This window comes from Podarcis erhardii (genome assembly GCF_964252035.2).
Source record: "Podarcis erhardii genome assembly, chromosome: 7".
In the NCBI taxonomy this organism is placed as follows: Eukaryota; Metazoa; Chordata; class Lepidosauria; order Squamata; family Lacertidae; genus Podarcis; species Podarcis erhardii.
This window is the reverse complement of record NC_138511.1, coordinates 72,884,488-72,907,151: the sequence shown is the minus strand read 5'-3', so window position 1 is coordinate 72,907,151 and position 22,664 is coordinate 72,884,488. Positions and strand designations below refer to the sequence as shown.

At 43.8% G+C, this 22,664-nt stretch overlaps 2 protein-coding genes and 1 long non-coding RNA gene across 4 annotated transcripts; 1 reads left to right on the top strand and 2 right to left on the bottom strand.

The window, feature by feature from the left end:
- Positions 1–9: 9 nt before the first annotated feature.
- On the bottom strand, positions 10–14,176 carry SMPDL3B (sphingomyelin phosphodiesterase acid like 3B). 2 transcript variants are annotated; one of them, XM_081869232.1, is made up of 9 exons: positions 13,853–14,176; positions 11,818–12,024; positions 10,197–10,413; positions 9,105–9,202; positions 7,434–7,577; positions 6,003–6,175; positions 4,023–4,203; positions 2,340–2,473; positions 10–960 (listed from the first exon to the last, which is right to left on the bottom strand). In XM_081869232.1, exons 2-9 carry the CDS (start codon positions 11,876–11,878, stop codon positions 589–591), a joined length of 1,380 nt encoding a protein of 459 aa, XP_081725358.1. In that variant the 5' UTR covers positions 11,879–12,024; positions 13,853–14,176; the 3' UTR covers positions 10–588. The 2 variants fall into 2 exon arrangements, with proteins under 2 accessions (XP_081725358.1, XP_081725359.1); XM_081869233.1 differs by lacking the exon at positions 13,853–14,176 and having other exon boundaries at positions 10,197–10,410; positions 11,818–12,102.
- LOC309346281 lies at positions 3,198–4,007 on the bottom strand. The gene is made up of 2 exons (XR_014158562.1): positions 3,789–4,007; positions 3,198–3,574 (listed from the first exon to the last, which is right to left on the bottom strand). It is a non-coding gene; the product is annotated as an uncharacterized lncRNA (long non-coding RNA).
- A 143-nt stretch (positions 14,177–14,319) lies between the features above and the next one.
- Positions 14,320–22,084, top strand: RPA2 (replication protein A2). Its single transcript, XM_081869556.1, has 9 exons — positions 14,320–14,471; positions 16,584–16,675; positions 17,530–17,631; positions 17,956–18,069; positions 18,649–18,723; positions 19,519–19,632; positions 19,923–20,036; positions 21,248–21,342; positions 21,443–22,084. Exons 1-9 carry the CDS (start codon positions 14,453–14,455, stop codon positions 21,525–21,527), a joined length of 810 nt encoding a protein of 269 aa, XP_081725682.1. The 5' UTR covers positions 14,320–14,452; the 3' UTR covers positions 21,528–22,084.
- The last annotated feature ends 580 nt before the right edge of the window (positions 22,085–22,664 follow it).

The following is a 22,664-nucleotide window of genomic DNA, read 5'->3' as shown; positions in this document are numbered from 1 at the left end:
CGACAGTAGAATATTGGCAATTTTATTTCCTAATGACCCCTTGCGTGGAATGCACTCCCCCCCAGCTGCCGCACATTGGGTCAACGACGTCTTCATCGAGCTATGTGCTATGACCCAAGCACTCGTTCCTGGTCATTCAGTGCCATTTCAGAGCACAAAAGCATACATGTGAAATTAGACATTTTTGCCCCACTGTGCATCATTTTACACTTGATTTACATTGAATTCCACTTGCCATTTCACTGCCCATTCCCCCAGTTGGAGAAATCCTTTGGGAACTCCTTGCAAGAGGAGACCACGCTAAGCTTTGTTTCTTATTCTGCTAAAATGATCTTGCCTGATGCTGGAATGATGTTGTCATAATCCTGTGCTCAGACGGTCCAATAGCCCATGGAAGGACAGTGAGCTACAATAGTCAGCCATTTGTATGCATACTTTCAATCCTAGGTTTGCCAAAACGAATAAAACCCAAACCCCAAGAAGGGTGATCTCCTTAGGATGCTGAGGCCTGTGGCAGTGGTCGCATCCTGTGCTTTTTCTGTGTAGAAGCCAGGTGCCCATGCTCGTATCATGGTTCATTCAAGGCTCTCAAAGGCCTAGAGTAACAAGCCCCATCACGCAGCAGAAGAACAGCAGACCCAACTCGGGGACTGAAGGCACTGCTGTGTCACTTCTGGCTTGAATACACTGGTGGTATTTTGCAAAATCAACCTCCCTGATGGCACAGATGTGGTCGGTCTGGCAGGCGTCATCACAGTCTGAAAGGTCGTATTGAACTGAATTATACTGGTAGTATTTCTGTAGGTAGCTTTGGTCTTTCTCAAGCTTCTCCACCAGCAGTTGCATGGAGTGGGCGGAACCATCTGAGATCTGGAAAGCTTCTGTTAGGCTGTACTCTTTCTCCCATTTAGGGGCCCCCATGTTAGCATGCGTGAGGTTTAAATAATAAGTTACCATATCCTGAAATGGAAGAGAAGACATTGGGTCAAAGGTGGGTATTTGGTTAAACTTATTTTGACCGACTAAATGCTGAACTCTTTAAAACACAAGAACGTACACAATCAGCAGGGATCGTTTTAGAAAAGGTATTCCCTGCCCCAGACTCATGGAAACTTTTGGAAGGGCTTACTGGACATGGGGCTATGGTTAGCCTTGCAAAAAAAAAAAAAAAAAAAAACCCCACAACAAAAAAAACCCCTTATGTTATCAGTATTTATCCTAAGCTGCTTTGTATGTTCTTTGTGCTAAAAGAAAAAAAGAAGCTGGCTGCCATTATTGTTTTAAAAGTTTTTACAGTGGTACCTCAGGTTACAAACACTTCAGGTTACAAACGCTTCAGGTTACAGACTCTGCTAACCCAGAAATAGTACCTCGGGTTAAGAACTTTACCTCAGGATGAGAACAGAAATCACGCTGCAGCGGCAGGCCCCATTAGCTAAAGTGGTACCTCAGGTTAAGAACAGTTTCAGGTTAAGAACAGACCTCCAGAACGAATTAAGTTCTTAACCAGAGGTACCACTGTACAATAAAATACAGTAAAAAAAATCTCCCTGTCTCTGTCTCACTCAACAAACATATACACGCCAACGACCTTTTTCTAAGATGGTGTCTGTTGCAACATGCAGGTGCATTTTGAAAAAAGAAAAAGGTAATTAAAAATAATGGCTTAAGTATTTTAATGCAAGAAACAAGGTACCGTATTTTTCGCTCTATAGGACGTACTGGACGATAAGACGCATCCAAGTTTGGGGGGGAGGAAACAAGAAGAAAAAAATTCTGAACCCCAGAAGCCAGAACAGCAAGAGGGATCTGGCTTCTGGGATAGCCTCTTGCTGTTCTGGCTTTGGGGACAGCCTTTGAAGCCTCCGCAGGGCAGCGGGGTGAAGGCACCCCGCTGCCCTGCGGAGACTTTGCGCAGCCATCCCCAAGCTAGAACAGCGAGGCGGAGCGCTGCGCAGCGCTGCGTCTCGCTGTTCTGGCTTTGGGCTTAGCCGCGCAGCCTGCATTCGCTCCATAAGACGCACACACATTTTCCCTTACTTTTTAGAAGGGAAAAAGTGTGTCCTATAGAGCGAAAAATACGGTAATTAAAAGCCCACATTAGCAGGACTGTGCCAGCTGCTGCTGTCTTCATGGCATCTACTGCTTTGCTGGCACTATGTAATGCAATCCAGGGCAAAAGATAGTCCCAGCCAATCTCTGCAGAAGGCTGATCCACTTCTCTGGTCTTTACTGGGCAGGATTAATAACTCTGCCAGAATGCTCTCCCTCCAGGTCACCCTTGACATGAGCGCTTGCTTTACTAGAGACAAATGCAAGCAAATGACGGTGCCCCCTACCTTCACCAGCAGAGTGTCACGGTCATATGTGAAGACCCGGATGCCAGGGTTGTTGGCCCCATTGTGCACGCCTGGTAAGGTCGTCTTCCATGGTGTTACTCCTGGAGCTAAAAACATGACGCTGGTAGGAGAACCTGGAAGAAAAGGCAATTATTAAACTTAAATTAGACTGCTTCCCAACAACTGGGTATTTGGGGTGGAACAGGCATGTTCTGGTCACTCTTTTAATGAGGTGCTGGCAGGATATAGTGATCAAAGCATCCTCCTCCCAGGCATTTCCTGCTCAGAGCGCCAACTTCATTTTATTTTATTACGCAATGGAAGAACTGTAACCATTTCTTCCAAGTGTAGACAACCCCTTTGTACAGCTGTTTCAGCCTAGACAGGGGGTTAATTGTCTGTACTTTGGTACCTCGGGTTACAGAAGCTTCAAGTTACAGACTCCGCTAACCCAGAAATAGTACCTCGGGTTAAGAACTTTGCTTCAGGATAAGAACAGCAGGAGGCGCCATTAGCTAAAGTGTTGCTTTAGGTTAAGAACAGTTTCAGGTTAAGAACGGACCTCCGGAACGAATTAAGTTCTTAACCCGAGGTACCACTAGATAGTGCTGTAGGCATTTCCTTCTTTATGGTCTGCAACTCCTCTTTCCAACACAACTCTATCACCTTAACCATTGCATTCCCAACTAATACTGTCTTATATTCATTCTGCCCTCCCTGCTGTGTGGGGCAATCATGCTTGAGACTGCAGCAAGGCGAAGTATTTAACCCTTTTCAGTCCCAAAGAAAATTGGCCCTCTCCAGCATTTGGGGCTGGAGTGCCCAGTTCGTTACAGATTTTTGTTGTTGTTGTTGTTGTTGTTTTGTTTACAGACATCTGGAAGCAGGGTCGCTATTTCACTTCCAGCTTAAAACACAATAGCAATGTCCACAGAATGGCATTAAATTATTATTCTCATTTGTACTTTTAAACTGCTGGTTTTAATTATATTTTGAATTTTTAAAAACTTGCTTCTAACTTTGGCTGTTACTGATTATTCTGATGTATATGTTATCATTTTTTTGTAAACCGCTGAGGTTTAATTTGCAGTTAAGCGGTATACAAATAAAATAAATGAAAAGAAAATGGTGAAAAAGGAGCAGATCCAAGGGGGCACAGCAGATTTTCACCAAACCATGCTGGACCTTTGATGCCAACCTATCCTGGTTCTATTGAAAAGCAGTGTAAAAACAACCTGTTACAGATAGGTAGCCGTGTTGGTCTGCCATAGTCAAAACAAAAAATTCCTTCCAGTAGCACCTTAAAGACCAACTAAGTTAGTTCTAGGTATGAGCTTTCGTGTGCATGCACACTTCTTCAGTGTGCATGCACACGAAAGCTCATACCTAGAACTAACTTAGTTGGTCTTTAAGGTGCTACTGGAAGGAATTTTTTGTTTTAAAAACAACCTGACAGCCTACAGTGGATTTCTGAACTTGTAGGCATAGGAAGCTGCTGTATACTGAGTCAGACCATTGGTCTATCTAGCTCAGTATTGCCTACACCGACTGGTAGTGGCCCACCAAGGTTTCATATGGGAGTCTCTCAAAGTCCTATATGGAGGCGCTGAGGATTAAACCTGGGACTCTCTGCAGGCAAGCCAGATGTTCTACCACTGAGCTATGGCATCAGGGGGAATGTACCTGTCTTACTGTAAAACATCCTAAAGCTATCAGTGTGATGATGCCCAAAGAACTGTGCCACAATCACTCCATGATGCTTCTGAATTATTTCGGTATATCTCTGGTTAAAGTGTTCTCGGAACCAAGGCTTGCCCCGTTTCTTCTCAAAGAAGCCAGGAGGGACGTGCCCAATAATATAGACCTGTAAAGAGGAGGAGGAAAACATGCTAAGGTCCGAGTGGACAGAGCAGTAGGACCTGCTTGGAAATACATTCCTGTACAGCCCAAACACCCACCAGGTTGTTGTTGTTTAGTCATTTAGTCGTGTCCGACTCTTCGTGACCCCATGGACCAGAGCACGCCAGGCACTCCTGTCTTCCACTGCCTCCCGCAGTTTGGTCAAACTCATGCTGGTAGCTTCGAGAACACTGTCCAACCATCTCGTCCTCTGTCATCCCCTTCTCCTTGTGCCCTCCATCTTTCCCAACATCAGGGTCTTTTCCAGGGAGTCTTCTCTTCTCATGAGGAGGCCAAAGTATTGGAGCCTCAGCTTCAGGATCTGTCCTTCCAGTGAGCACTCGGGGCTGATTTCCTTCAGAATGGAGAGGTTGGATCTTCTTGGAGTCCATGGGACTCTCAAGAGTCTCCTCCAGCACCAGAACTCAAAAGCATCAATTCTTCAGCGATCAGCCTTCTTTATGGTCCAGCTCTCACTTCCATACATCACTAGCCCACCAGGTAGCCATAGGTTACTAAATAACCTCCCAGCCTCAGTGCCTCATCTGTGCAATGGGAATTATAGTGATCCCCCACATTTCTTTTCAAATGCTGAAAACTAGAGCTGACATTTTAATCATATGGGTTTATTGATTATATGAGCATACATTTGCATAATGGTAAAAGCCATATGTCTGATGCAAGAAGCAGGCTTTCTTTGCTTTTAGGGTAACAGGCATAACTATAGAAGCAGCTTTCCTTCCTCTGTAGCAGAGAAGTGAGAATGTCTCTTTTAAGATGCTGCCTGCTCACTACAGTGTTAATAAACATTACAATTAAAAACACATATTTTTCAATATATACAAACACACACACACACACACATATACACACACACTACATAGTAGAAATGTCTACTATGAAAGCAATGACAAACCTAGACAGCATCTTAAAAAGCAGAGACATCACTTTGCTGACAAAGGTCCGTATAGTTAAAGCTGTGGTTTTCCCAGTAGTGATGTATGGAAGTGAGAGCTGGACCATAAAGAAGGCTGACCGCCAAAGAATTGATGCTTTTGAATTATGGTGCTGGAGGAGACTCTTGAGAGTCTCATGGACTACAAGAAGATCAAACCTATCCATTCTGAAGGAAATCAGCCCCGAGTGCTCACTGGAAGGACAGATCCTGAAGCTGAGGCTCCAATACTTTGGCCTCCTCATGAGAAGAGAAGACTCCCTGGAAAAGACCCTGATGTTGGGAAAGATGGAGGGCACAAGGAGAAGGGGACGACAGAGGACGAGATGGTTGGACAGTGTTCTCGAAGCTACCAGCATGAGTTTGACCAAACTGCGGGAGGCAGTGGAAGACAGGAGTGCCTGGCGTGCTCTGGTCCATGGGGTCATGAAGAGTTGGACATGACTAAATGACTAAACAATAACAGTAGAAATCTCAAAGCAGTTTATCTAAAATACACCTGACATCCTTGGGGAGCTATCGGCACTCCAAACAAGACCTACTGCTAACACCTACCTTGGTCCTCTGTTATAAAAATGGCCGCCTCAGAACAAGAAGCTCTGCTGATTGGCTGGGCTAGCTACCATATTCATCTCCTAATACTTTCCCTTGATCCCAATCCATAATAATTGATATCATGCAACCTTGCCCCTCCCCCCAAACTCCAATGCTGTTTTTGTGACCAATCTGTAGTAAGGCCTTCAGCAGTCATGCAGCTTTCAACCGGGTAAGCTTATTAATCCATAAACAAGAACGCGGGTTTAAGGAACCTTTTCTCCTGCTTCTGCTGCCTTGGTCAACATGTCTTCCAGCCAAAGGAACTGGCCTCCTGGATCTTCCAGGCTGCTGGTTTGATTATTGCTGTCATAGTACAAGTTTGTGTTGAGGACAATCATCCGCCTTGCCGGGCCAAGACCAGATAGCATCTGACTGTAGAAAGCACCTGCAAAACAACCAGTAACACAGTTCCATCTAGTTTTGTTGTGTTCCCTGTGCCATCTGATTTGCACTATACATTTAAAGCAGTACCAGATCACTTTAATCAGCATTGGCTTTCCTTAAAAAAGATTTGAACCCTCTTAGTTAATGCTTTTTTTTCTTTTTGCTGAAAAGCCAGCAAACTATCTTTTGAAGAATGGACAGATTAGCACATGTCTATGACAAGTGAACAGAAATTTTAACACCTTGCCTTACTGATCTGTCAAATAGATACTAACCAACTGGATCAATCACAAAACAAAGAGATGGAAGCTATACGGAACTGAAGATAAGCTACCCTCTAGATCAGTGTTTCCCAAACTTGGGCCTCCAATTGTTTTTGGACTACAATTCCCATCATCCCTGACCTAGCTAGGGATGATGGGAGTTGTAGTCCAAAAGCAGCTGGAGACCCAAGTTTAGGAAACATTGCTCTAGATTTTCAGGGATAGAGAACCTGTGGTGCTCCGGATGCTGTTGGACTCCATGTCCAATTAACCCCAGTAAACATGGTCAATGCTCAAGGATGAAGGGAGTTGAAGTCCAACCCAGAACAGGCCTGTTCCCTCCAGGACAAAAAAATGATGGAATTAAAACTGTGATAGCTCAATGCCAGAGCACGGGCTTTTGCATGCAGAAGGTGCCGGGTTCAATCATAGGCTGCTTTATTTGAAATCAGTCTATTGGCGCATCTGGCTCAGTATTTCTATAGAGACTGGCAATGGCAATCTGGGATTTCAGAGCTGGAGTTTTTCCCATGAGGCCTACCTGGAGACGCTAGAAATTGAATTTGGGGGCCTCCTGTGTGCAAAGCAGGTCTGCTCTACCATGGAGCTACAACACTTCTCTGACATCTTCAGTTAAAAGGATCAGGTAGCAGGTGAAGATAAATATCATGCCAATCCATTTGCAATCAGAGTAGACCAGAGTTTCCCAAACTTGGGTCACCAGCTGTTTTGGATAGCTCTTATCTTGCTAGCAGGAACAGTGGTCAGGGATAGTGGGAACAGCAATCCCAAAACAGCTGGAGACCCAAGGAAGCCCTGGAGTAGACCATACTGAGCTAGACAGGCAATAATCTGGCCTGATACAAAGCAGCTTCTGACATCCCCCTGCTTGTGATCTTTTAGTTTTCTTCTCACCTGCATTTCATTTCAGCCTACTGGATCCCTCTTCAGCCTCCCATGACCCTCATCAGTTCCTCAACTGGATCTAGCACGCACCTGCTCTGAATGTTTGCAGAGAGCTGTTGCTGAGCCAGGAGCGCCACAGGTCTGCAGTTACATCGTAGATCCTGTTCTCCTTAGCTGGAAATTGATTTTTGGGGTGGAAGTCATGGTTGCCCATTGCAGGATAGACCTGAGTTTCTGGAAGGAATACAAGAAAACAACAGTGCAGTGGGTTTAGAGGCAGAGGAAGAGAAGAGTTTGTGCATCCAAACAGGCTGGAGGTGACTGCAGAACAAACAGCTCAAAGCTGGCACTATCTGGAACCTGCTTTGTTGTCGCTTGCAACAATTAACATTACAACATTGTCCTAAAATCATAATGTCAGGCAGAATGCAAGAGAGGCAAACACTATATCTACTTTGATTCAGCTGGCAAATGGCAGCTTGTGTGAGGGCTGCCAAACCAGCATATCAAGCCATGGTTTGAAGCTGGCTTACAAATCACAGTTTGGGCCAATCGTGGTTTGCAGATCTGCCTGAATTAATGGTTAAGGGCCATTAAGAGCACCATGGACACAGGACTGCATTTATGAACTTCTGAAGCAGGGCGCTGAGCAGATGGAAGAAGAAAGCAGGCAAGCAGCTCTGAGTCTGCAGGCCCAGACCACAACATGGGTTCATAACAATGGTTAGCACAAACCATAGTTTAGCATGATGATTCAACTGAGCTACAGCTATGCTACAGGGAGTGAGGAAAGTGTAGAGCAAGAAAGGCTTACGTAAATCCTGCTTGTCACTCCGATGTGGGAAGAAATTAATGGGAACAAGCTAGGATCTAAATATCATTATGTAAAACAGGGGTGGGCAAGGAGGAGCCCTGGGGCTGCAGGTGATCCTTGACTTACTCTGGTGCAAGTGATAAGATGAAAAGTGGGAGGGGAAGGAAGTGTCAGAAAGAGAAAGAAGAGGGTGGCTTGACTCACTTTTGGCTCTGCCAACCTGCAACAGCTTACCTACAAGGGAATTGCAGGCCACTACAGAAAAAACGCAGGTGGGACGCAGGTGGCGCTGTGGGTTAAACCACAGAGCCTAGGACTTGCCGATCAGAAGGTCGGCGGTTCGAACCCCCGCGACGGGGTGAGCTCCCGTTACTCGGTCCCAGCTCCTGCCAATCCAGCAGTTTGAAAGCACGTCAAAGTGCAAGTAGATAAATAGGTACCACTCCAGTGGGAAGGCAAACGGCGTTTCTGTGCGCTGCTCTGGTTCGCCAGAAGCAGCTTAGTCATGCTGGCCACATGACCCGGAAGCTGTACACCAGCTCCCTCAGCCAATAAAGCGAGATGAGTGCCGCAACCCCAGAGTCGGTCAAGACTGGACCTAATGGTCAGGGGTCCCTTTACCTTTACAGAAAAAATGCGCCCCCCCCCCCCGCCGTAAAATAACTACCTGGATCATAGAATCATTTGGTGTTGAATTTATTAATTTTACTAATACAAAATATACACAACCCTACCTACACTTATGGGTTCAGCCCTGCCTGTTCTTGACACTCTTCAAGGAACTACATTCCACAGTTTGGCTCCGTTGTTGAAACACGTAGGAGACTGAAGACATTCGCCAGCCTTAACTCTTCCTTCCTGCAATTCAAAACCCATTGCTTCTGTTTCTGGGTTGTTATTTTTTTGGCACAGCCTTCTTACTGCCCAATTGTTCTGGCACACCCTACCTGGAAATACATGTCTGATCAGGTTGGTTAGGTTTTCAATTATCTCCAGCACAGTATCTTCACCCAGTTTCTCATCAGCTACATGAGGAGTGTCGTCTCTGGAAAACAGCACAAAGGCTATTTGGTTCGAGGACAGAGATACTGGGAAAAGTCAAGTCCCTGGATAGATGTAGAGGAGTTAACAAATTAAGAACATAAGAGGAACCAAAAGGCCCATCTGGTCCAACATTATTATTATTATTTTTTAATTTTATTTTGTATATTCTGTTGCCAAACAGATGCCTACAGGAAACCCATAAGCAGGTGATGAGGGCAATAGCCCCCTTCCATCATAGGCCCCAGCAACTGGTATTACCTGTAGGTAATATGTAGTCATCATAACTAGTAGGCCACATTCACACCATGCATTTAAAGCACAATGACACTACTTTAAACAGTCATGGATTCTTCCAAAGAATTCTGGGACCTGTAGTTTGTTAAGGGTGGACAAAGTTGTTGGGAGACCCCTAGTTCCCTCACAGAGCTACAATTCCCAGAGCGGTTTAACAATCAATCTCTCTTCACAGGGAACTCTGACCATTGTAGCTCTGTGAGAGGAATATGGGCCTCCTAACAATTCTCAGCACCCTTAACGACCTACAGTTCCCAGGATTTTTGTGTGTGGAAGCCATGCCTGTTTAAAGTGGGAGAGTTAAAGTGGTGGGAGTTGCAATTCAGCAACATCTGGAAGGGCAAAGGATCTCCACACCTGGCTGATACAAAGGTTGGCCAAACTTGAGTGAGCAATGAAATGGCAAAGAAGAAAGTCATACAGTTGTACCTCGGGTTGAGTACTTAATTTGTTCCGGAGGTCCGTTCTTAACCTGAAACTGTTCTGAATCTGAAGCACCACTTTAGCTAATGGGGCCTCCTGCTGCTGTTGCACGATTTCTGTTCTCATCCTGAAGCAAAGTTCTTAACCCGAGGTACTATTTCTGGGTTAGCGGAGTCTGTAACCTGAAGCGTATGTAACCTGACGCGTATGTAACCCGAGGTACCACTGTATTTGTTTTGTTTACGGCAAAAAACAACAATGCACAAGCACTTCCTTACCCAGTCCAGAGAATGAAGTCTGGGTTCGGGAGGACCTGCTTCATAGCATAAACAGAAGAATTGACAAGAATCCATGGAGCATCACACAAGTAATTTCCCCAAGCCCCTGGATTGGCCACCGGTTGGACGCCAGCGGACGGGCACACCTTCAAGGGGTCTGGGCTCACTTTGTACTGTGGGTCCAGATGAAGGTCTGTGATGTGCCAAAAATAACCTGCTAAGGACAAAAGGAAAAATTTAAAAAGGAACCTAAGAGCCCTGCAAGATCACGCCAGGGGCCCATCTAGTCCAGCATCTTGTTATCACGGGGCAACCAAGTACCTGTGGGACCTGAGAGCAACAGCCGAACCCTTGCACCATGGTTTCCAGAAACTAGTATTCAGGAGCCTACTGCCTCCAATAGTGGAGGCAGAATATTGTCATCAGGATTAGTAGCTAGCCATTGGACTCAGCTACACTCGTCAATTATATCGTTATAACCGTGTTATAAACATGTGGCACCAGATGGCACTGTAGAGCAGCTATCCATTGCCAATAGGATTTTGCATTGAGAGCTCATATAGCGTTTTTTAATCAATGTAGATCCAGCCATTGATAGTCTTATGAAATGGTTCTGCTTTTGCTTTAGGAAGTGCTTAGTGAAATCCAGAGCAGGAGTATGCACTCCTGGGCCATATAGAGCCCACAGCCAGATTTCATCCAGCCCACTAGATCCTTCCCCTCCCCACCAGCCATTCTGGGGAGGGGGAGGAGCTTTTGTGTTGTGCAAGGCGCACAGTTGTAGCTCCTTCCTCTGCAATAAGATCTGCTAAAAGAAGACCAAAGTACAAGCTGAGCTCCCTGTCAGAGGGCAAACTATTATTATTTATCAATTCATATATCTTGCCATGATAGGCTTCTAAATGTTTTTTAAAGCCCCATTACACATGCATTAAAACATAAACATCCATAATTAAAATACGCAATAAACCAATCCCTTAATCAAACAACACAGCAATTAAAAAAAAACAACACTAGCTGCTACACCAGGTGTGGGGGACCTGTCACCCTTCTGATGCTGTTAGGGATCCAGTTCCCATCAACTTTGACCACAATAAATCATCTGCATTTTAATGCAATTTTCTCTTAATCTACACAGCTTTGATTCATATACAGATTTCTGCAAGCAATTTCCCCCAAATTAATACATTTTTGTAAGCTTTTAATGTATGCATTTGAATACACACATTCTCCTAACAGATGCATTTTTATGCAGTATACACAATCGGGTTGAAGAACTGCATTGTAAAATTCAGGTGCATGTGAATTTCAAAAGATAATTGTGTCTCAGTTCACTTGTGGGTTTGAGGTAGTGGGAATTGGGCAATTTCTTATTAAAATACAAACAAAACTAAATTCCACCCCCCCCCATCCCTACATAAAACATGGGTGTGAGAGGCGCAACCTTATCTTTGTCCTCAAGCAGCAAAACCTCATAGGTTGGCTCTGTGCAGCCAGGAGTTAGTGCCATGGCTGTCCAGCCTAACTGTGAAACAACCAACCTGCCTTCTTCCCTTAACCGCCCACGGCTGAGTTGTTTCCTCTCAAACTACCAACTTGTGCAGCCAAAAGGGTAAGTTACCTGAGGCAGCGGTTGCAGCTCTGCAGTGCATCAAGAACAACAGGACTCCCAAAAGACCCATCTTCCGCTGCCAGCGATCCCTGGCTGAAGTTCCACGCCTGTAGTCGCAGCTCTGGGAAGAGTTAGCCGGTTCCTCTATCAGATCTCTGACTCACAGGCTCCTTTTGCTGCTGCAGCAACTCTGCTCTGATTCAGAACTGTATCTTCCTGTTTAGCAGAGGGTTTGCAATACTTTTTTTAAAAAAGGTGTGTGAGACTTGTAGGCTTTTACCAAAGGTGTATGCTAGAACGCTGAAGGAGGCAGTGAGCTAAGCTGGCAACTGCGTTGCTTTGGAATCTCCTACTCTGGGACTTCAGTCGCTGAAATACATTGCTGACCCAGCAGGGAAGAGTTGGCTCGCTTCTAATTTCTTGGCACAAGGGCCAGCTTGGCATGGCAGAGAGTTGGAAGTTCAAGCTTTGTGGCCCTTCCTCCCTACGTCAAGAATATGCAAGTTCAGGTGAACTTTACTGGCAGGGAGGAGCCTGGGTTGCTGTTATTGTACCCGACCTATTTAATGCTTCCTTTTTATTGGGTGCACTCTTCCCACCTTGGTTCAAATCTATGCTTCCAGGTGTCATAAGAAAACTACAGAGATAGTGCAGGATAGTGCCCACCCTGGAAATGATCTCTTTCAGCTTCTGCCTTCTGGAAGAAGGTACAGGGTTATAAAGACTAGGACTAGCCGCCTGAGAAACAGTTTCTATCCAAATGCGATTTTGGTTTTAAATACAGTGTAAGCCTTAAGGTAGTCTCTATGGGAGTATATTGTATTTAATTATGGGGTATCAGAGTTTTTAGGGGGTTAACCAGGTTGCGATAGCAGGCTTGTTAGTTTTTGAATGTCTGATGTAGATTTTTTCAATTTCATTGTTTTGTATGGGACAATGACAATAAAGATTATTGTATCGTATTGTATTCCTTACATGATTGTTATGAAGACAACAATAAAAAGAAACAGGGAAAATAACAGAATTTGGCAAGTTTTTAAGGAGTCTATTGAAGCAGCTCCTGTACATTGGAACTCCCTGCCCCTTGATATTAGGCAGGCATCATTACGGTATTCCTCTAGACACCTGCTGAAAACTTTTCTTTTGGCAGACCCAGACAGATGAGTTGATGAGTTGGACGCATCTGTTCCTAAATTTGTATTAGATGTTTTATTGTGTTGTATTTAGATGTTTTAATATGTTTTTAATAGCTTTTAGAAGTTTTAAATAGCTTTCAGGTGTTTAAAATACGCTTTTATTTCATGTATGTGTATGTGTAAGTGTAATTACAGAACTGTTTGCTGTCCTGGGCTTCTTTTGGGAAGCAGGATGGGGTATAAATTTAATAAATAAAAATATATAATATCCAAAAAAACAGCGTGGGAGACATTTCATTCTCCCAGGACACTCTGTAAGTGGTCTTAAAGTGGCGATTCTGGAACAAAGGAATTCCTAAAGGAGGCTGCAAAGTGAAGCTACTGAATCAGGAGGCTCAATGGACTTGTGGACTGAACATAGACAAAGGAGTTTCAGCACTTCATAGGTGTTACTTGGTTTGTCAACATCAGGAGGACCTCTAAGTAAGCCATTAACTATGTAATGATCACTATCTGTGGTTTTCTGAATTTCATTTCCCTCTGAACCCGCTGAGTTGTATTGCCAAGTCCTACTCAAGAGTAGATCTATTGAAATGAATGGACTTAAGCTAGCCATGTTGATTAATTACAGTGGGTCTGCACTGAAAAGGACAAACCCTGGAGAAAGACAGCCTACTGATTACAATTCCACTTTAGACTGTAGTAGCCCACAAAAGCCCATGCCATAATAGATTTTGTTAATTTTTAAAGTGCCACAAGACTCTATACAATGATTTCATATCCCCACTTGCTTGCCAGACGTTAACCGTAGTATCTAGGTGTGCAATGCAATGGAAACCTATAGCTAATAGCTGAATCCTGGCTTGTTCGAATGGAGAAGCAGAAGTGCTCCAAGGAACTCTACTCACATGCATTCCTTGAGTCATGAAGCCTCGAATCAATCATGGCGGACCAGTCCAAATGCACTCGCAGGGTGGAGTGCAGTTGTGCAAATGCAAATTTCTAACTCCCACCCACCCCTACATTGAAATTTGTGGTGAGTAATTAATAAGCAATGGTCTACTCTGAAGGCATATGATGCACCTGCCTTCCTGAAACGCTGTTGGCTTTGCATATTGCTTTAGCGTGCGCATAAGAGGCAGCCACCGATTTGGACAGCTTTAGCCCGCCGCCATCGAAAGCCCGACCAGCCAGCCTTGGCGTTCGCACGAGTACCTACAGCGTCGCGCTTCTCCGCAAGACCCTTTCCTCTATACTCCCGAGGCTTCGCGCGCGGCGCGTCAACAGGACCCGCCCCTCCCGCGAGTACCTCCCCTTTGCCTTTCCTCGATTGGCCCGTTCGAGTGGGCTGGCCTATCCTGAGCGCTCGTTTAGCGCGCTCGGGATGGGGCGGGGCGCGAGAGGGGAAGAGCCTGGTGAGGAAGAAGAAGAGCTCGTGGCGCCGCTTTCCCGCAACGGTCCCTCTCTCGGCGCGCGCTGCTCCTCCTCCTCCTCCTCCTCCTCGCGGCATGTGGCTCGGCGGGGCCGGTGAGCGGCTGCGCGCGGTGCCCGTGCTTGTGGGGACCCGCCGTTCCGCGGAGGCGGCTGGCCAGGGAACGCCGCGGAGCCTCTTCCCCGGGGTGGGGGGTTCGGGCTCCCCCTCCTCCCTCGGGCCCCGCTTCTCCAAGCCCAGAGTTTGGGAGTCAATCCAAGTCTCCTCGACGTGCCTCGCCTCAGGCCTGCCAAACCCCCGGCGAGGGAGGGAGGGAGGGAGGGGGGCACGGGAGCAGGCAGGATTTGCGTGGGGGGGGGAGGGGCAGAACCTCATTGAGTTATTTTTAAAAAAAATGATTTAGGGCCTGTCCTCCCCCCTTGGCTACGTCCATAGAGGGGGGGGGCAGTTTTGGGGCGGCACCCCTGAGCCACGGCTGGCTACCATGGGTAAACTAGGCAGCGTGCCCACATTTTAGGGAGCCTCTTCCCTCCCCCCACAAGCAAAAAACCACCATTTGTGCAGCAGCTTCGCGCCTCCTTTATGCAACCAGCCAGCCTACGTCTTCTTTGTATTTAACATTGCATTGCATTGATTTCATTATTAATATTAATTGCATTCTTAATCCTATAAGGAAAAAGCTGTTAAACGTTGAGCAACACAGATAACTAGTGGTACTGAGTCACAAGGTTGCTGGAGGAACTAAGACTTTTATTGGGGAAGTCATTTAACAAAATAGGAACAGTGGAAAGGTACACAGATATTGGCACAGAAGCACGTGCATTGGGGTAAGAGATTCAACACGGCTCGACCGAGTTGCCAAGGGGCTGCTTAAAGCAACCAGAAGTAGCTTTCGTTCCCTTCTGAGTTCATTTGGCTACGCAGGGCTGCCCTAACCACTAGGCGGGGTTGCTAGGTTCATGCCCAGAGAAAGCACCAATGCGTGTCCTGCATTACAGAGAGCAGTGGTGGGGGGCTGTACTGTTGGAGAAGCTGGCCACTGACACTGCTGCTGCAGCATGCTTAGTGCTGGGATGGGGGGGCCAAAGGGGCCTTTTCATTTCTGGTGGCGGCAGCTGGGTGGCTATGCCTGCAAGGAAGGGAGATGGCTTTGGGGGAAGGCTTTGCTGTGCAGAAGGTCCCACATTCAGCTTCCAAGGTAGGGCTGGGAGAGGTCCTCTGCCTTGAAACCCGGGATAGCTGCTGCTACCAGTCAGTGTGGACTGTACTGAGTTAGGTGGCTTAATGCCATGACTCTGGATGAGGCCTCTTCCTCGGTTGCCTTCTTCCACACACTTCTGAGGCTTCAGTTAATGCACCTGATGGCTTGGCTTTGCCAGGCAAAGTTGGGGGAGGTGGGGAAGATAATAAACCACCCAATCACCACCCCATGTCACAGTAGGATTCTCATCATCACTTGAATGAAATTGTATGGACTCTCCTTCCTTGGAGGTTTTTAAGCAGAGGTTGGATGGCCATCTGTCATGGATGCTTTAGCTAAGATTCCAGCATTGCGGAGGCTTGGACTAGATGAGCCTTCCAGCTCTATGATTTTATTGAATTTTAATGAATTGGCGAGGTGGAGGTAAAAGGTGTATCAAAGTGGGAAGAGGGCAGCTCTGTGTGTAAAATATCTGGGTGTGGAATAGAATGTTGCGGGTGATCCTCAAAGACAGAGGTGTGGGTTAAAATGACTGGTGGGCCGTGCCTTCAACTCTTTCCCTTCTGCTCAGGTGTTTTGTCACCTACCTCTGGCCATGCAGCTTAGCTTAACTTTGCACATGAACCAGTGCTGCTTTGTTTATGAGTAATAAGCCAAGAACAAACCTTAGCTTCCACTTAAGGTTTGTGGAAAGAAAATTGGGTGCTGGTTCACATGTAATGTAAAGCCAAGTTTTGTGAGTAAGCTGTGGTTTATTTCTGAGCATGCTTTATTATTGTTATCAGTGAACCAGGACAGTGTGGTGGGCTTTTTTTTGGGTTACTTGGAAGCTGCAACTAATGGCTTCTAGGATCATTGTGTCTGTCAACTCTCCCTAAAGTGTTCTGTAACTTCTTTGATAGATTTTGCTCCATTCACTTGGATGACTTTTGCTCTTTTTAAGTTCAGCGACCTAACAGTGTGAAAATAGCTTTGCGACTTAATTTTTTTCTGATCTCATTCCCAGGTGGCTATGACAATAGTTATGGTGGTAGTGGATATACACAATCACCTGGAGGGTTTGCATCACCTTCAGCAACCCAAGGCGAAAGAAAATCGGTACGTAAATTGCCTGTAACAAGTGAGGACTGTTACACTTCTGAAATTTTATTATTATTATTTGCTTCCCTTCTGAAAGAGTTGTCGTATTGGTTTCATAGAATGAAATGCACTTTGTTACAGAAATAATGTTTGGATCACAACTGTTCCCCTCATCTGAGGACAGAGCTGAATTTGCTGCTGCTAGGCTAACCTATTGCCCTTGGGTGTAGTGGTGCAGACATTGTTCCATCACCACTGTTGAAGTAAGAGTCAGTTGCTAGTCTGATTGGTGTCTATATTTGGAATGGGCTTGGGCACTATCTTGTTCTTTGCCTTGGGCAGCAAAATGTATTGTGTGGGCCAGTTGTGCTGTACTGGTCCTCATGACTCATTAGCATGTTTATTTTATGTGCAGGTTTTAATAGCTGGCTTCTTGGTGTATAACAGTTATAGTAGTTAGCACCACAAAAATCCCATTCTCTCGAAGCTAGAAATTGACATTTTAACATTTAAACTTGATAATGGCAGTCTTAATTTATGTGGAAAGAGGTAAACTGTGATTTCTATTGGTGGCAGTTTATTTGTGGATCATATTTTAGGAGTTTTTACAGGCTTTGTAGTTTGTTATGCATTCATTTTAATTGTTTGCAGTGATCCATAGCAGTACAGTGATAATTAATTAGAACACTTTTACTACTCTTGCTTATTTTTTATAAAAGTTTCTCATTTCTTCCTCTAAGCATTCTTGCTGTTCTCTGTATATATTTTTTTCAAGCTGCAACAAAACTTGTTAATTGAACTCTGCAATATATATTTTTCTTTTCAAAGAGCAAGTTCCTGAAGATGAAAATTTTAAAATATTGTCTTTGCAGAGGTCAAGATCACAAAATATTGTTCCCTGTACAGTGTCCCAGTTACTTTCTGCTGAACAGGTAGATGATGCTTTCAGGGTCCGAGATGTTGAGCTTTCACAGGTAAGCTGGCCAGCCACACTGCTGTATATTGTTCTGGGATTTAGGAAATCTGCCATGTGCCACTTGGATTGTTTTACTAAAGTACTCCTCAGAATTTCCCTACCTGCTTCCTTAAATCGAGCATTCTTCTCAATCATGAGACATCTCTGCTGGTTGTGGCAAACTATTATTCATTTGGGGTGGATAGATTTGTGGGCATTAGTTAATAATATATGGAATGTTACATTATTTAACTAAATGCCCTTGAGATAGTTTCTAAGCTCGTGATACAACTTGAAGCTAGAGGTTGTGTCAGTAAGAAATGTCATCTGTTTCTCTGTGCAGGTCATTGTTGTTGGCATAATCAGGCAAGCAGAAAAAGCACCAACAAACATTCTCTACAAAGTGGATGACATGACCGCAGCCCCGATGGATGTCAGGCAGTGGGTTGATGCAGATGTAAATATCAGTTTGTCTAAACTAAGAGAGCCAGCATAATGTTATCGTTAGAGGTCCCGACTAGAACTGGGGAGACTTGGTGGTAGGAGACTTGCCTGGCATCTTAACTTTCCCTCCTTTTCCTGTGCAGCAGAAGTAGAATACATAATTTAAAATAGGTAAATAGTTCAAATTTGCTTGATCGAATTCTTAATGCAAGTTACATAGAATTTAACTTCATTTGGTGCAGATTTTTTTTAATTTGGCCTAGTGTCTGTCCAGTCCCTGCCCATGATTGTTCCACAGGTTTGTGATCAGGCAATGATGTATTCTTGCTTGTACCCATTGCAGCAGAAAAACTTGTAGGGAAGCAGTCATAAAAACAAGAGGAGCCCTTCTGATTGGACTATGCAAACTACTGTCATCTCTCTAACTGTGCCATAATTATGGAAAAGTGAGAAATTGTGTTTTGAATGGCTTTACCCGTATTGTTATATGTATTCTATATGATGGTTGTTAAAACACTTTTCTCAAGTTTGATTACCAAATTGCTGGTAAAGGCCAAGAAACCACTATCCTATTCTCAATTTTATTATACAGGAGGCAGGTAGTGAGAATGTTGTGGTGCCTCCTGGAACATATGTTAAAGTTCTAGGCCATCTGCGATCTTTCCAGGTAAGAAGATAAGATTATCCATTACTAATATTACTCTTTCCTCCCACACACCAAAAGGACTAAGCCTTGCTGTACAGAGTCCTGTTCATTTTTTGTGTGACTATTAATTACTCAAGTAGGAAGGATCTGTGCTCCTGTGAAATCAGTCCTTGATACTTAATTTGAAATGTGTTCCTCCTTGGTTGGGAATTGTATTGTATTTAGTTTATTAGTAGATACACTCTAGCTTCGTTGCGATGGAAGACATGCTTCCAAGCCTAATATACCCCTCCCCATTTTATTCACCACTATATAAAATATAGTGTCAGAACAAGTGGATTTGGCATATGTGAAAACAATATTCCCTCTAGAGAGAGAATATGATTTGTCAACTTCTGGTGTACCAAATTCATTATAATTCTTTGAAAATGTTGATTAGTAGTGGTTCATTTACCAGTGTATTCTTGGATGCAGAAGACTCTTTAAGATGTGGGGCTAGTCCTCCACAAACGCTGAAAATTTCAGCTTTGGCTTTAAAAGGGAGAGTGAAAGTTTCTTAAGATCATGAACATAATTAGGAAAATGCACTCAACCATTGTTTTAAGATGCCACTAAAATTAGCAGGGAGCACATTTACATTTTTTTTTTAAAGTTTGTTTCCCCCTATCACTAATGTAAAAAATTTAGAAGCTAACATTTTATCTGTAAGTTGCCTTGAGTCCCTGCCAGGAAAAAGGCAGGGTATAAATAAATATATAATAGTAATACCTGGGCAATAACTGTTCAATGAGATGTCATTTGTTTCCTTTATCACAGAACAAGAAGAGCCTGGTTGCATTCAAGATCGTGCCGCTTGAAGATATGAACGAATTTACCACGCACCTGCTTGAAGTCGTAAATGCCCATATGATCCTCAGAAAAGGCAATATGGTACATGTAGAAACAAGGCACACACTAACCTTTTCATGGAGGGCAAACAACTTTGAAACATTTGATTGAGCAGCACAGAAAGTGTTAGCAAGCAGGAGGTTTGCACTAGCGCAGCCAGAGGGGCCTTGGGTCTTTTTTAGTGGCACAGACAACCTCCCAACAACCCTATCTTTTAGAATCTTGTAGTTGCCTTTCAAATGTTTTTTCCCAGTTCTAAAACTTCTAATTTCACACCTGTAGTATTATATAATAACCAAAGTTGGTGGTTGTTCCTTTTTCATGTATCTTAGCCCATGTCAATGAAGATGCCGCAACCAGTTGGTTTGATGGGGATGGGCAACACGTCAAGCTATGGAGGAAATGGCGCCTTGCCAGTGAGTGGGCTCACAGCACACCAAACTCAGGTATGCATAAGGATACCTTATGCTTGGCAGGGGGTTGGACTCAATGGCCCTTGTGGTCTCTTCCAACTCTATGATTCTATGATTCTATGACAGGACAATTCTGGGCAGCGTGTCAGATTTCTTGTATCTCAGTCTTCCAGTGACTGCTTTGCCCGAGGTCTTGGGATCTGGGTCACTTTTGTTGCCTTTTCTAATGAGAATAAAAACTCCTGGCTTCGAACTCATTGCTTTCAGCCCCTATATCTACAGAGGCTGACTGCCTCTTCTGAGTTTCTGTCATGCACACAATTTATTGTACTTTGGGAATTTGCCATACAGTCTAGTCATAAATGCAGTGGGTGATAACCAATTCTAGTCATGCTAAGACTAGCCCTTTCAGTGGGTCTACTCATGAATAAGACTAACATTAGATATCAAGCAACATAAAACACTAAAGCAGCCTTCTAGGAGTGACAGTTGGCTGTTTAGAAAGTGGGGAACTTCCCTGATTGGCAAAAACAAAACCCTAAGAATGAACTGAATTGCAACAGAGGAGATTCACATAAGCTAGGGCCTTGCTGCTTCTTTTTCATGTAAACATTGCTTAAGGTAGAGTAAAAACACTTCTTGCTGTGTTCTTCCCCTGAGATCAAGTACAGAACGCTGCATATTACTTTTGCAAAATTATTGTTAAAAATACATACTATTTCCAACACTTATTTTTGATCGTTTCTATTTTGTCTTTTTGTTAATAATCAAGGCAGCTAAATAAAAAATGAATATGATCAGCTAAAATGTTATAATTTGATGTGACAGTGACAAACACACAGTAATAGTATGAAATACCAAACTATCCATCATAGTATAAAAAGAATATCAGAATAAAATCCTGTTTGGATCACAGCTTGCTAAAGACCTTCCTGAACAGGAAGGCCTTGAATTGTTCTCTAAAAATGGGCAAGTAGTCTTTGTCAGTAGTAGTTTAACCTCTTTATTATCAGTTAAAGTTAGTATATTATTCCACTGCTGAAAGTTGATTTGCTTTTGCCACACCTCTGTTTAGAATTTCAGCAGTTATGTTCATCATGACAACAGGAGGAATAACATTCTTTCTTAAAATTGTGATGTGCATTGAACGTATTTCTTAAAGCAGATTGAATATTAGTCTTGGAAGTCTATACTGCACTGCTATTTGTGTTTGGGTAACACTGTTTTATTTCTTTCTGTTCAAGATTCTGAATTTGATTAAAAGCTCCACATCTGCTGAGGGGATAAGTCTTCAGGATCTGCAGTCCCAGTTGCGTAGTATTAATCTGCCAACACTGAAGTACGTATATATAGGCAGCCTAGGCTTTTGAAAGGAGAACTTACCCAGTGTTTATCTCAATTTTCCAATTGGATCTTTTATTTCTTGTTCTCTTTTCCAGGAAAGCTGTTGAATTTCTTAGCAGCGAGGGACATATCTATTCCACTATTGATGATGAACACTTTAAATCTACAGATGCCGATTAATGCTTTGTTTAGATATAATACCTTGGTCTAGTAAACTATTAGACCAAGATCATCATGTCTGAACTGAGCTGAAGTGTCCTTTGAATTTGACTGTTATGGAATAAGTGGTTTCTGCCCAGATCAACCATCAGATGATAATGCAGAAGTGACAAGCTGTACATTTATAGAAGGTAGTATCTATCTGTTGATGGCGAACTTACTATTCTGGATAGACATAAGTAGTGCACAAATTTATAATAGTATTAAGGATACACAAGCAAGTGTATGTATTTCAGAAGAGAAAAATGGGCTTGATGGGAAGAACATACAAACTTATAAGTCTTTGATCGTGTTATATTTTGGGCAATTTTGGAAGTGATCACTCCACCCAGCTGTGACCCTTGACTGGTTGCCATGGTTTGGAAATGGCATGTCAGATTTCTCTGTAGGTAGAAGAAAAATGCTTAGAGTTATATTTTTTTTAATTCTGAACACGTCTGTTCCCCACTGTACTTTGAATGCCAAGTAGCCTTTTTTCAAGAAATATTTCCTATCTCAATAAAGCTATTTTTATTTTGCATCAGTGTTTCTTTGTCTTTTGTTGAGAATAGTTGATCATGCAATTACTATATATAGCTAACGCAAGGGTGGGGAACTTCTCGGTCTGGGCGACTCTGGAATCTAGCGTGGCATATATATTTTACTGCAGTACTGATAAGACCTAAAAGCTAGGCTTTTTTTAGTGTGGCATAAAAAGTAGTTCAGTGACATTAAAAAAGAAAGTCAGTCAAGCCTCAAAATTTAACCGCCACTTGAATCATAGAATCATAGGGTTGGAAGAGACCACAAGGGCCATCGAGTCCAACCCCCTGCCAAGCAGGAAACACCATCAGAGCACTCCTGACATATGGTTGTCAAGCCTCTGCTTAAAGACCTCCAAAGGAGGAGACTCCACCACACTCCTTGGCAGCAAATTCCACTGTCGAACAGCTCTTACTGTCAGGAAGTTCTTCCTAATGTTTAGGTGGAATCTTCTTTCTTGTAGTTTGGAACCATTGCTCCGTGTCCGCTTCTCTGGAGCAGCAGAAAACAACCTTTCTCCCTCCTCTATGTGACATCCTTTTATATATTTGAACATGGCTATCATATCACCCCTTA